Source organism: Microtus ochrogaster, chromosome 7 (genome assembly GCF_000317375.1).
Source record: "Microtus ochrogaster isolate Prairie Vole_2 chromosome 7, MicOch1.0, whole genome shotgun sequence".
Classification (NCBI taxonomy): Eukaryota; Metazoa; Chordata; class Mammalia; order Rodentia; family Cricetidae; genus Microtus; species Microtus ochrogaster.
In genome coordinates this window covers 83,846,739-83,858,699 of record NC_022014.1, presented here as the reverse complement: position 1 = coordinate 83,858,699, position 11,961 = coordinate 83,846,739, and the positions used below count along the sequence as shown (strand labels likewise).

The following is an 11,961-nucleotide window of genomic DNA, read 5'->3' as shown; positions in this document are numbered from 1 at the left end:
TTTTTTTAGTTTTTCGAGACAGGGTTTCTCTGTAGCTTTGGAGCCTGTCCTGGCACTAGCTCTTGTAGACCAGGCTGGCCTCTGCCTCCCGAGTGCTGGGATTAAAGGCGTGCGCCACCACTGCCCGGCTGACAATGACTATTCTTGAAGGGCCTAGACAGACTTCAGGGCAACCTCTGAAAGCCATGGTCAGACTGGATTTAGCTGGGTGGATGGGGCTGCTCTAAGTGTCCATGTCCTCAGTAGGTTTCTGGCAGGCTGGTGGACACAGAGCTCCTACCAGCTTACGTGCTGGAACTGGACTTGCCGTCCCACTGAAGGCATACAGACAGGGCTACCAGAATACCTCAGGCCAGGCACAGCCAAAGGTAGCTTTGTGGTTAAGTGCCTGCTTCCTCCATGGCTGTATGCCAGAAGCTTGGAATGGCCCCAGGTTGTAGATAATTTGCCAAGGAGGCTTCCTCCTACGCTTGGGTCCATTCAGTAAAGGAGCTAATGAGGTCAGATATAAATGAAGAGGAAGCTGGCCTACCCAGGGTTCTGGCCTTCTCAAGCCCTTCAGAGATACCTCAGCTTTTTAACATAGAAACACCCTGTGGTCCAGCCGGATTCCCAGGGGTCCTTGGGTAGCAGAGAATGAGACCGAGCTGGATGGAGGCCTGAGGGCCCGTTCTGCAGAAAAGAAAATCGGGGGGCCTTGAGAGAAGCGCGAGTCTTTATTCCTGCTCGGGGTGGGTGGGGTGGGATCCTGTGGCTGATGAAGGACCTCTCTGGGCTGGTAGCTCTCACCTCTTGCCGGCTGTGATACAAACACCAGAGTGAGCACCCACTCCTGGGCTGCTGCCCAGCCACCCTCCTACCCAGTCAGTACGGGACAGGCAGGCACCTGGCAGCTTCAGCCACTTGGGCACTTTGCCTAGGCTTCTCCTCACAGGCTGGGCTGCCCCTTGAATGGGCTCTGGGGGCCCCAATGCCCCCTCCTCAGTGATTGGTTCAGACTCCAGGGACACAGGGTTAGGGGCTGGCAGCAGAGGTGGGGACCCGGTGGCCCGGGCCATACACCTAGGGGTGAGAGGCCAAGGGTAGGTGGTGGGCACAGCCTTGGCGGGGCTCCCAACCCCTTAGGAGCTTACCTGGCCACCAGCATGTCAGCCGCAGACGGGGAGATGGTGTGTTCCAGCAGTCCAGGCTCCAGGTAGAGACCTTCAAGGCCAGAGCCACCCTCAGTCACGGTGAGACCTGCACCTCCACCCAGTGCCCCAGGGAGGTGGGGACTGGGCTGCAGATGCCCAAGCCCACAAGGCCCTCAGTGTGAATGCTTTCTAAGGAATCTTGATCTGGACATCAGGGAAGCTGGGATTCTGGGTGAGCCCTGTTGGCAGGGGTCAGAGGTGAAGCCTCACTCACCTGTTGTTTCTTCAGCTCCAAAGTGCACAAGGGCAGCAGGGAAGAGGTTTGCCTAAGGAAGGCAGGGAGCAGGGAGGGCTCAGAGGGCCAAACCAGCAGTGTTCAGCAGGCTGGGGTCTCTCAAAGACAATCCCATCCCTTCCTCTAGCACTCTACCCTTGTGGACCACTTTTCACTAGTGTGACTGTGGTTCGTCCATGTTCCACAGCCCAGCTGCAGTACCAGATCTCCTATGTCACTCTGGAAGCCCACGGTGCACTGAGTTTATGACTTGGGTACACCTTGGCAAGGCGGTCAGAGGAGACGAGAGCTGCTGAGTGCAAGTCAGCTCCACCAGCCTGACACGGAAGTGGGAAAGACATACAACTCACCCCACTTATGCCCCCCCAAATAAGAGTGGGGGGCTATGGATTGGAGCATCTCTATAGTTAGGAATGTACCCAGAGGCACTGGGAGACAGGAGTGCCCTAGGGAACAGGTCCAGGCATGAGGCAAGGGCTGGCTCCCAAAATCAAGCTGCTTTAGAGACGCCATGAGCTGAGAGATGCTTCCTTGTGAGTGACATTGGCTCAGGCAGGGTTGTCACCATTGGACCAAGCAGGAAGCTGGAGCCAGGACCAGCACAAGCTCCTCTTATTCCTCCCAAACAAGGATAGCTAGTGCTTTGAAAATGCAACTGAAGCCGGGCGGTGGTGGCGCACGCCTTTAATCCCAGCACTCGGGAGGCAGAGGCAGGCGGATCTCTGTGAGTTCGAGACCAGCCTGGTCTACAAGAGCTAGTTCCAGGACAGGCTCCAAAGCAACACAGAGAAACCGTTTTTTGGAAAAAAAAAAAATGCAACTGAATGCCTGGGATCAAAGCCTCTAACCCACATCTACCAAAGGGGGTGGAGGATATGGGGTTTCTAACCAGGGACTGGCCCTGCTTTCTTGGGCACAGGTGTGGCGTGGGAGTGAGAAATGGGTAGGGTTGCTTCCATTGACACCGTTGGACACGAGGCTCTGAGCCCTCCGTAACAGGGTATGTGACAGCACAGCCCAGAGTTGTAGGGGCCCAAGAGGCCCTAGTATCACACACCAGAATGTTTTCCTCTTTTTCAGTCTCTGTGTCTTGGGGGAAGGAGTGGGGGGCGCGGCTGGGGCTGGCTGACGTGGCCAAAGACTCAGGGCAGCCAGGAGCCTGGCAGGACCTGGGAAGGGGCTGCAGCTGCAGGCTGAGGGCATTCTTTCCATGCGGCTTCAGGCTCCTGTGAGTGCCACAGGCTGGAGGGGTGGGCGGGGTGGGTGGGGTTGGGGGGGGATGTTAAAAGATTAATAAGAGCAAGCTTCAAAGGCCAGGCCTAGGAACGCTGAAACCTCAGCCTCCAGCCGGCAGCAGAGGGACACAAACAAGGGCGGTGAAGGCTTTGAAACGCAATTGTGAGGTCTGCGATCAAAGCCTCGTGAGAGGAGGCCTGTGGGGTGGGCGGGGGGCTGCCCTAGTGCCCCTGGACAGGCGCCAGAAGGAAGCTAGGGATCCAAGCAGGGGGCATCGAGGATAGTGCTGAGGCCTTCCTCAGCCCAGAATGGCTAGTCTTCAGGGCCAACAACTGAGCAGGGTCCACAGGCACACCATGGCCTCCCTCTTTCTAGCACTTCTGTGAGCCTGACTGGCACATCCACAAGATCTCATCTGTCCTCGGGCTCCAGTCAAGGGGGCTCCCTTGGAAGTAACCGAGGAGGCAGCTGCCATGTGGCAGCTCTAAGACTGGACCCTTACCTGGAAATGCTTAGGAAGCTCAAAGAGGGCCAGGCAGAACCCAGAACACAGAGAGGAAAGGCCAGCTGTGGGCTCTGGCCCCACCCAGCCCCAGCTGAGGGAGAAGTGAGGGCAGTGGACTTGCTGACCTCCCCCTGCAGCTGGTCCCCTGTGACAGTGTGGGAGCTTCTGTCCTCCTCAGGACCACAGGAACAGCCATCACTTTGGTTCATAACCAAAAGCAAGGCTGCTATCTTCCTCTTTCTCCCCAGGACCAAACCCCTTCAGGGTTTTGCATTCTCAAGCTCCCTGGCTACACACCAGCCATGGCCAGAATCAAGCCCGTTCAAGGGCGGGAATAGTGGGACAGCCTGTTGGTAAGGTCTCCTTCCGAGGAAGAGTGGCCTGTGTTCCAATGACAGGAGACAGGGAAATCCCTGGCTGGGGTCTCAGCAGACTCAGCTGCAGGCCTGAGGAGTCCTCTGGGCACTGTTTGGCTGTCAGCAGCACAGAGTCCAGGGCCTGCCTCACAGAGCCTCTCCCTGAACTTGAAGATAGGATGCCCTCCGGCCTGGGGCAGGAGTTCAGAAGAGCATGGGGAGAGAGTTCTCTCCCACAAGGGGGCCCTCTAGGCCCCTAGGACCAGCTCCTGGGTGAACTCATCCTCTCTGTCACCCTTCAGTGCCTGCCCATTTGATTGGGTTTCTGGGGCCCCAATGGAACAAGGGACAAATGGACAGAAGACCATCCCAACCAACAAATGGGAGTCCACCCTCTGCTCACTCCACAGCCCACCATGGGCCACTCTGCCTCACACTGGAACTTAACACTGGCCAGGACCCCAGCACAGACACACACAGAGAAGCAGTGGACAGACTTGACCACCTGACTACAAGTTTCAAGCTACAATCCTCCCCCTACATTCCCAGGACTACTTAGAGCTCAGAGTGGGATGGGGGTGGCAAATGACCAGAGGGCAAGAAAGGCAAGACCTCTCCAAGCTACAGAAAGTATAGCAGGCTATGTGGGGCTGGGCGCAGGGTCTCTAGGCTTTTCCTGCTTTGCCTGACTTCCCTCCCTGTGGCATCAACAAAACACCACAAAGCCTTGAGCAAGAAGGTGGACTGAGGCAAAGCAGGGGACCAGGGCTCAGGCCCAGCAAGTTTACAGGGCAAACAGGGCTCTGCTCCCACCTTTTTGTGGTCTTAGTCCTCCCTGCCCCCACTTGCTCTCCTGAGGCAGTGGCACTGCCCACACGGACCCCTGATGGTCTCTGTGGACCACCCGGGGCAGCAGAGCCCAGCCCAGCTCCAGCTTCCAGGGACGATGCCTGCTCACCTACTGGAGCAGAGCAGAGCGGAGCGGGCAGGGATGCCACCCCTCGGGAGGCCCAGTGGCTCCAGACAGAGCCGACAGATGAAAGGAGGCGGCTGCTAGGAGCAGGGCAGTGTCACCGGGAATCAGGCAGAGGCGGATGAGAGGCACCCTGGGGCTTTGGGGGGTGCATGTAAATCCTGGCTGGGGGGGGGGAAGGGGACTGGGCACTGGCCCTCGATCCCAAAGCGTCTTCCAGATTCAATGTTTATCAACAGGCTGGCCAGGGAGGTTGGGAGGGGCAGAGATGAAGGAAGAGGGCCGGCGCCTGGAGGTTCAGAAGCCAAGAAGGGAATCACAGGGTCACAGGCCCACTCTGGGTACCTCCCTACTTTCCACTACTCCAAAGCCATGTGGCTCCACTTCTTCCCTCAACAGCCCTTGGTGAACTTCCAGCGTGCTGGCCTGCTTGCTCCCAGCCCCATTTTACCCCAAGGGTGGCAGCTCCAGGCAGCCAGTGGAGTCTGTCACCCCCAACCCAGACCTTTGTAGAGGCCTTCAGGCGCCTCTGTTGTTAATTAAAATATCTGAAGATTTTGAAAAGAAAACCATTAGGCCAGAGGGGCTAGGGAGGCCCCAGCTGCTCTCCCAGGGGCGAAGAACAAGGCATTCATCCCTCCTGGCTCTGTGGGGCACAGGGTCAAGTAGCCTCTCTGCCTGGGAGCTCTCTGGACCTCCTGAGGCCCCAAGGAAAAGCCTGGGGCCAACCATGGTATTCCTACCAGAGATCACTGCGGTCCTGGGGAAAAGGCTGAACCCAGGAGGTGGTGGCAGAGATAAGGACCAACAGCAGCCGGGGACCCCAGCCTTCCTCTCGGCACCACTCCAGGACCAGGCTGCCAAGCCCCTTCCTCACTCAGATGCTAGGAGGCGGGTGTCCCACAGCAGCCAGGGGCCAGGACAGCAGGGCAGCGAGCTGGGCAGGCCCATCCCCACCCCGGGGCCAGGCAGGAAGCGGAGGAGGTTGGAAAGCCCTGTCAGAAACAACTTCAGAGGCTCACTGCTCCCTCTGAATTTACCGGCTCTAAAAGGCTTTATTACCCACCCACAGGGCCTGCCAGGGCGCTCCTTCCCAACCCAACCGCAGCATGGCGCCCTGCCCTCCCAGCACAGCCAGCCCCAGCAGCACCCTTGTGAGGCAGTTGTACCTGAAAGAGAGTCAGCGTGTGGTCATCCAGGACCATTTTGGGAGGAGCGATGACTGTGGAGAGAGGTGCTGTCTTTCAGGACACTGGCCCTACACCTCAAGGCCATCCTCCCACCTCTGGTGTTCAAGGGGTTCTCACCACCCTGGTGGCCGCTATGCTCCTGGATCCACTGTCTCCCTTGCAGCCTGAGCCACAGGGTGGGACTGGGAAAGGGGCCAAGCTGGGGACCTGGGCACTGACACTCCCTCCAAGGGACCACAGGGCTGGGCAGCCAGACAAGTTCCAGCCCAGAGAGGAGGTCACACCTGGCAGACTAAAAAGAGGGTCGGTGCCAGGTGAAGCAGGGGCAGGAGGAGGGGCAGAGACTCACACAGGTAAAAGGAGAGCTCGGGATTCCCCAGGTGACTCCTGACAAAGTCTCGCAGGTCCCCCACTGTGGAGAAAGGGGAGCATCATCAGACTCCTCCAACACTCACCACCAAGGCTGGAAACCTAGAGACATCAGCTCCAGGGTCAGCACCCCTCTAGATGTGGGGATCCAATGACGGTCAGTCTGGATGGAGACTATAGCACAGACTGCTTCCAGGATCCGTATCCTGAGGCAAGAGTGGCTGCCTACTGATAGCCATGCCAAGCTAAGCCCACAGCATCCCCAGTGTCTCTTAAGCACCCAACTCCTCCAGCTGAGCTCTTCCAGGGCTCAGGCCTAGAACTACTCCATCCTCCCTGCTGTAACTCAGACCATCAGCTCTGGTGGCTTTGACGCCTTCTTCTGAGAGAATTCCTACCTAGTCACGTCCAAAACACTCAGGGTCATGAGCCCTGGGGACAGGACCAAGGACTGCAAAGAATCAGCCAAGTCCTGACTTGGGTCAGGATTGCCATTTGAGTGAACAAGGATGGCAGCCTGCAACTACCCAGCGGGCACAGCGACCCTCCACAGGCCACCGCAGGTACTCACCTGTCTCATTAGGGCGGAAAAAGCCCTGCAGAATGTAGCGGTCGGGGAAGAGGACCCTCAGTGCTACCTGTGCGGTCAGAAGGAATCGTCAGAGCTTTACCCAGCACAGGGAGGGGTCTCATCGCTCGGTTCCCACTATAGGAACTGTCAGCTACCCCAGGCCTGGTTTTCCCCGTGATTCTCAATACACCTGAGCTACAAGGAAAAAGAACCAAGTGCCCAAACGTATGGGCAAATGCCTTCTAAAAGCTCACACTCAGGATTCAAGGTCACTGCTACCTATAGTGTAGATCTGAAGCCAGCCTGGACTGCATGAGCCCGTCTGAAGGAATGAACGGATGAACGGACAAATGAACACGTTAATATAGCGCAACCTGCTAACTTTCAAATCTGCTCTACTGGCTGGGTGCGGCAGTGGATACTTGGAATCTCAATGTTTGGGAGGTAGAGGCAGAACAGCAAGTTCTAGGTCTACCAAACAACAACAACATCACAGAAACGAAGATTTTTCATCACGGGGCTAGGGGATAGTTGGTGGTGGGGCACTTGCCTAGCATGTAGAAGGCCAAGTTCAATTTTCAGCACTACAAAGAAAAAAAACCAAAAGCTTTTCATCTCAGTGTGTTGCGGGATTAGCTGGCCAATCCTGAGCTTCATGTCACAGGCCTGCCATGACACCAACTCAGTCAGGGAACACTTGTCCCATGTGGTGGTGCCCTGTGGGCATGTCATAGTCACCCCACGGGAACTTAAGGGAGTCCTTGCTTACCTTTGGGTAGCGTTCCAGTTTTTCTTTCATCTGAGCCTCCCTGAAGGCCTTGGTCACTAAGGGGGCTTCTTCCAGGCGCTTCCTGTGGTGAAGAGGGCCAGGTCCTAGTCTCTCAACAGAAAAGTTCCTCACCCTTGCTCTTCAAGTTCTTTTTTGTTTGTTTGTTTTGTTTTGTTTTCCCGAGACAGGGTTTCTCTGTAGCTTTGGAGCCTGTCCTGGAACTAGCTCTTGTAGACCAGGCTGGCCTCGAACTCACAGAGATCCACCTGCCTCTGCCTCCCAAGTGCTGGGATTAAAGGCGTGCGCCACCACCACTCAGCTAGCTCTGCAAGGACTTAATAAGGGTTATTCTCCCCCGAGGGTAGGAAGGGACCAAAATGAAGGTCAGCACAGAGGAAAGCCGTGGGAGATGACTACAGGGCCAGGGGCACCCACCGCTCACTCTTGAGCTGGGCCAGGCGTCTCCTCACGTCATCCACGGTCACTTCAAAGAACTCATCAGGCACCTCTGCTGGCCAGGGCTGCAGCAAGTCCTCTAGATCAGGGTGGCATACTACAGGATCTCGGTCAACGGGCTGTGAACAGAGAAACTCAGCTGATACGGCTTCAGCTATGCATCCCAGCTCACCATCTCACAGCCTATGTGTAACACTGGGCCAGGGCAGGGCTTGGGACAGCAGTATAGAAGCCCTGATATCAGCCCTCGATGGGCATCGGTGCTGTCCATGGGAACTGAACTTCAGAGCAGCCCAGTAAATGTCCTAACAGTCTTGCCTCCATCGAAGAACCTCAAGATCAGGATGCCAACTTGGGGAGGTGCACCCCAGTTGGAGGCCACGTCAGGGGTTCCAGAAAGGAGGAACAGTAGAAGCCACCAAATTAGAGTGTTGGCAAAAACTCCGGCCAACTGCCCCTACTGCCCTCTCTCGGCCGCAGCCCCAAAGCCAGGCTGACTCCACCTCTCCCCTGGGGAGCAAGCTGGCCCTCCCTCTGCCCACCCAGGGACAGAGGAAGGGACAGCGTCACCCCTAATTGGCATCAATGGCAATGCAAATTACAAGGCAGGCCCAGTCCATTGCGGTGCCCAGGAGGGTGGGCACCTCCTCTGTGCCGGAGCCACCCCACGGAGCCAGGCCAGGGACCAAGGTGCCCAGCTGTGCTGGCGGAACCCATCTCGGGCCCTGTCCTGCAGGAAACATAGCTGTGACAGCACACGCCAGACCCTAGGGACAGTTGTCTGACTCTTAGGGACAAGCTTCCCTCCTGCCTCCAGCAGCCTTTCACACAGCACGGCCAAGCCACAGTCATCATTCTGAAGATGGCTTCAGGCCCAGGGAGGTTGACCCTGCCCAGGACCAAGGTACTTCCTCAATGCGTCCACACTGAGTGCATTCTGAGTCTCCTGGGAAGTCCTCCCGTAGCTGCTGTCAGGGACACCACATCTCCATCATCTACCACGTTGTGCCGTACTGCACTAGTTGTGGAGCTCATCTGACTCCGACTACACGGCTAAGAAAGGGGCCCACAGGTGGCTAACCAGGGGGCTGCTCCTTCAAAGCCACATCAGTAGCCACTGCGGGCAGTCTGCTCCAGAGATCTTTCTAACAGGATGTCAGACGCCAGGCTGACCCCATGGCCACAGTTCTTGCCCCGGCTCCAGGGGGAGGGCAGAATCTAGACACATCCTGACCCACAAGCAGCAGTGTCCATGGACGGCCGGTCCAGGCTGAGTGGTAGCAACCTGGGACCCAAAGGCAAATGTAGCCTTGGGCACTCACGCTCCAAGACTGGAGGAGCTTAGAGATGCTTTCTTGCTGCCAATCCCGGACGCTCCTAGGTGCAGTCTAGGGCATCAGGGAGGACAATGGATGGGTAGCTGCTTCCAGGATGGGGACACAAGGGACATCAGCACCACACGCTGCCCAGGGCTGCTGAATTCAATCAGAAAAACAGAACTGGCATGTTTCACTGCTTTGGGCCCTCCTGACTCCTGCTCTGCTCAGGAGCCCAGTGACCAGAGGACAGGACAGACACAGAGCCCACTCAGGACAACTCTGCTACAACTCAAGAGCTAAGGTGAAGAGTCCACTGGCACCTGCTGGCATGGATCAGGCCAAGTAAGCAGCTACAGAAGGCCCCATGGCACCTCACAGGGTCTGCGACTGGGCTGACAGAAAGCATCACGCTATCACCAGTGATAGCAGGGGCAGCCAGGGAGCACAGAATGGGGAAATTCCATCAGCCCCACAGTGCTCCCAAGGCAAGATCACCCCAGAGCCATGGGCAGGGAGGGCTGCAGCAGGGCAGTTGCCAGCAGAGGCCACACAGCTGTCCCCCCAGTCGGTGCCCGGCTCCCATCTGCCATCCTGCCAACACTGGCGGTTTTACATTCCATCCCCATCGTAGGTGTACTTATGGAGATGCTTCTGAATAGAGAACTCGAGTCTGGAGATGAGACACCAGGAGAAAGGATATAAAGGACAGTCATGCCCGACGAGGCCAGTGGGACACCCAGAGTGCATCACTGAGGCTTGTCTTGCCATTCCTCCCACTAAATGGTGCTGAAATCCCAGATAATGTCTTGGAACCCCAGTCAGTGTGTTGGGGGAGGATACAAAAGGCTGTGTTCCATTGGACTGGGGCTTGGAGAGGGCTGGGGGAAGCTAAAGGGCTCCTGATAATCATGAGACGCTGGGGCAGGAGGCTCCCAAGGCCAAGCCAGTCACACAGTCTACTGAGGGATAGGGAGCTCAATGTGAAGGGCCTCCCAAAGAGCCTCCCCCCAGGAGGCGTGTGCACACTGGGCCCAAGTCCTCAGAATAAGCTGATAGGGTCAGGCCATATTATGGTTGCTATGTGACTGGTAAAGAAACTGAGGCACAGAGTGTCTGAGGAAGAGTTGGCTTGGGAGTACAGACATAGAGGGCAGATGACCTGTGTCTGTGGGACAGTGACAGATGGACATCAGGACAGAAGACCCCTTGCTAAAGTCTGTACAGGAAGGAGGCATTGATTCCAGGGAACCCAGGAAAACAACAGTCAGCAAGGTGGGCAGGAAATATCCAGAGGAGCTGAGCAGCCTCCCATAGCTCCATACCCCAGACTCCAAGCAGCTAGGACACAGGAGGCACACAGGAGAGCCCCTGAGAAGCAGGTGGGTACCTGCTGTGACAGTGTCCAGGCTGGAGCCACTACAAGGTCAGTGGGAAATCGGGAGTAAAGGACCAGGCCAAGCAGAGAGCCTTTGGGAGGAAGGCTCAACATAGCCTGGCCTGGCCAGTCACGGCAGGGTCTGGTGGCCACAGGGTTACTCCTGTCAGAAACGGGCCGGCTGAAGTTTCCTCTTTTGACAGTGATTTTCCAGGACATGATGACAGATGAAAAAAAAATGTGAACACTATTTAGAGATGACCTCGATCTCAGAATTTCCAGATTCCCTATGAACAGCGGCCGCCTGCCCCCTTGGCTTGCTCTTCCTCAGCCCAGCCGGCGCTGACAATGGCTTTGGTGAGCGGGAATGTGAAGCGTTTCCCCTTGAGGCTTTAAGCCTAAATGAATCACTACAACAGGGACGCAGGCCAGACCTCTGCGTTACTCACAGGGCTCAGCCACCCTTGGAAGGGAGGCGCCTGAGCACATGGACACCATCAAAGGTCCTGGACAGCACAGCAGGAGGCAGCTGTGCCAGAGCAAGAGGCCAGATCGACATAGGCTTGGGGATGGCACAGGCGAGTGCGGCTGGCTCTTCTCCAAGACGCCAAGACACCTATGGCCGCTCCACCCCACAACACTGACAGCTTAGCTTCTCTACTGTGGATGTGACCAAAGCCTTTTTAAAAGAAGAGAGCATAGTCAGGCATGGTGGTGCATGCCTTTGATCTCAGCACTCAGGAAGCACAGGCAGACAAATCTCTTGAGTTCAAGGCCAGCCTGGTCTATAGAGCCCATGACAGCCAGAGTTAATACAGAGAAACCCTATATTGAAAAAGCCATAATAAATAATAACAATGATCAGGATGATGATAATAATGATGAGGATGATGATGGTGGTGGTGATGAGGAGGATGATGATAACAATGATAAGGAGATGATGAGGATGATGAGTAGGAGGAGGATGATAACAATGATCAGGATGATGATGGTGGTGGTGGTGAGGAGGAGGATGATGATGATGACAATGGTGATGATGATGATGATGAGGAGGAGGAGGAGAAGGAAGAGGATGGCAAGAGCACAGCTGTAAAGAGTCAGCCATAGCACAGGAACCTGAGCATTTGGAGCATCTATCACCTCCCGAAAAGTACCGGCTAGAACAATGAAGCTGCTCCTGGGATCCAGTCTGGTGGCACATATCTTTAATCTCAGTAATCAGGAGGCAGAGGCAGAAGGACCACTATGAGTTCAAGGCAAGCCTGATCTACATAGTGAGTCCCAGGCCAGTCAAGGCTCCATAGTAAAACCCAGTCTAAAAAAAAAAAAAAACAAGCCGGGCGGTGGTGGCGCAGAGGCAGGCGGATCTCTGTGAGTTCGAGACCAGCCTGGTCTACAAGAGCTAGTTCCAGGA

At 56.2% G+C, this 11,961-nt stretch overlaps 1 protein-coding gene across 1 annotated transcript in view; it reads right to left on the bottom strand.

The window, feature by feature from the left end:
• Positions 1-74: 74 nt before the first annotated feature.
• Aspscr1 (ASPSCR1, UBX domain containing tether for SLC2A4) overlaps positions 75-11,961 on the bottom strand; it is a 41,702-nt gene continuing 29,815 nt past the window's right edge. The window contains exons 8-16 of the mRNA XM_005350889.2: positions 7,833-7,972; positions 7,398-7,479; positions 6,629-6,695; positions 6,038-6,100; positions 5,668-5,720; positions 1,408-1,459; positions 1,134-1,203; positions 887-1,062; positions 75-799 (exon numbers count right to left, since the gene is read on the bottom strand). Coding sequence (XP_005350946.1) covers positions 786-799; positions 887-1,062; positions 1,134-1,203; positions 1,408-1,459; positions 5,668-5,720; positions 6,038-6,100; positions 6,629-6,695; positions 7,398-7,479; positions 7,833-7,972 — 717 coding nt within the window. The 3' untranslated portion in view covers positions 75-785. The remainder of the gene's footprint in view (positions 800-886; positions 1,063-1,133; positions 1,204-1,407; positions 1,460-5,667; positions 5,721-6,037; positions 6,101-6,628; positions 6,696-7,397; positions 7,480-7,832; positions 7,973-11,961) is intronic.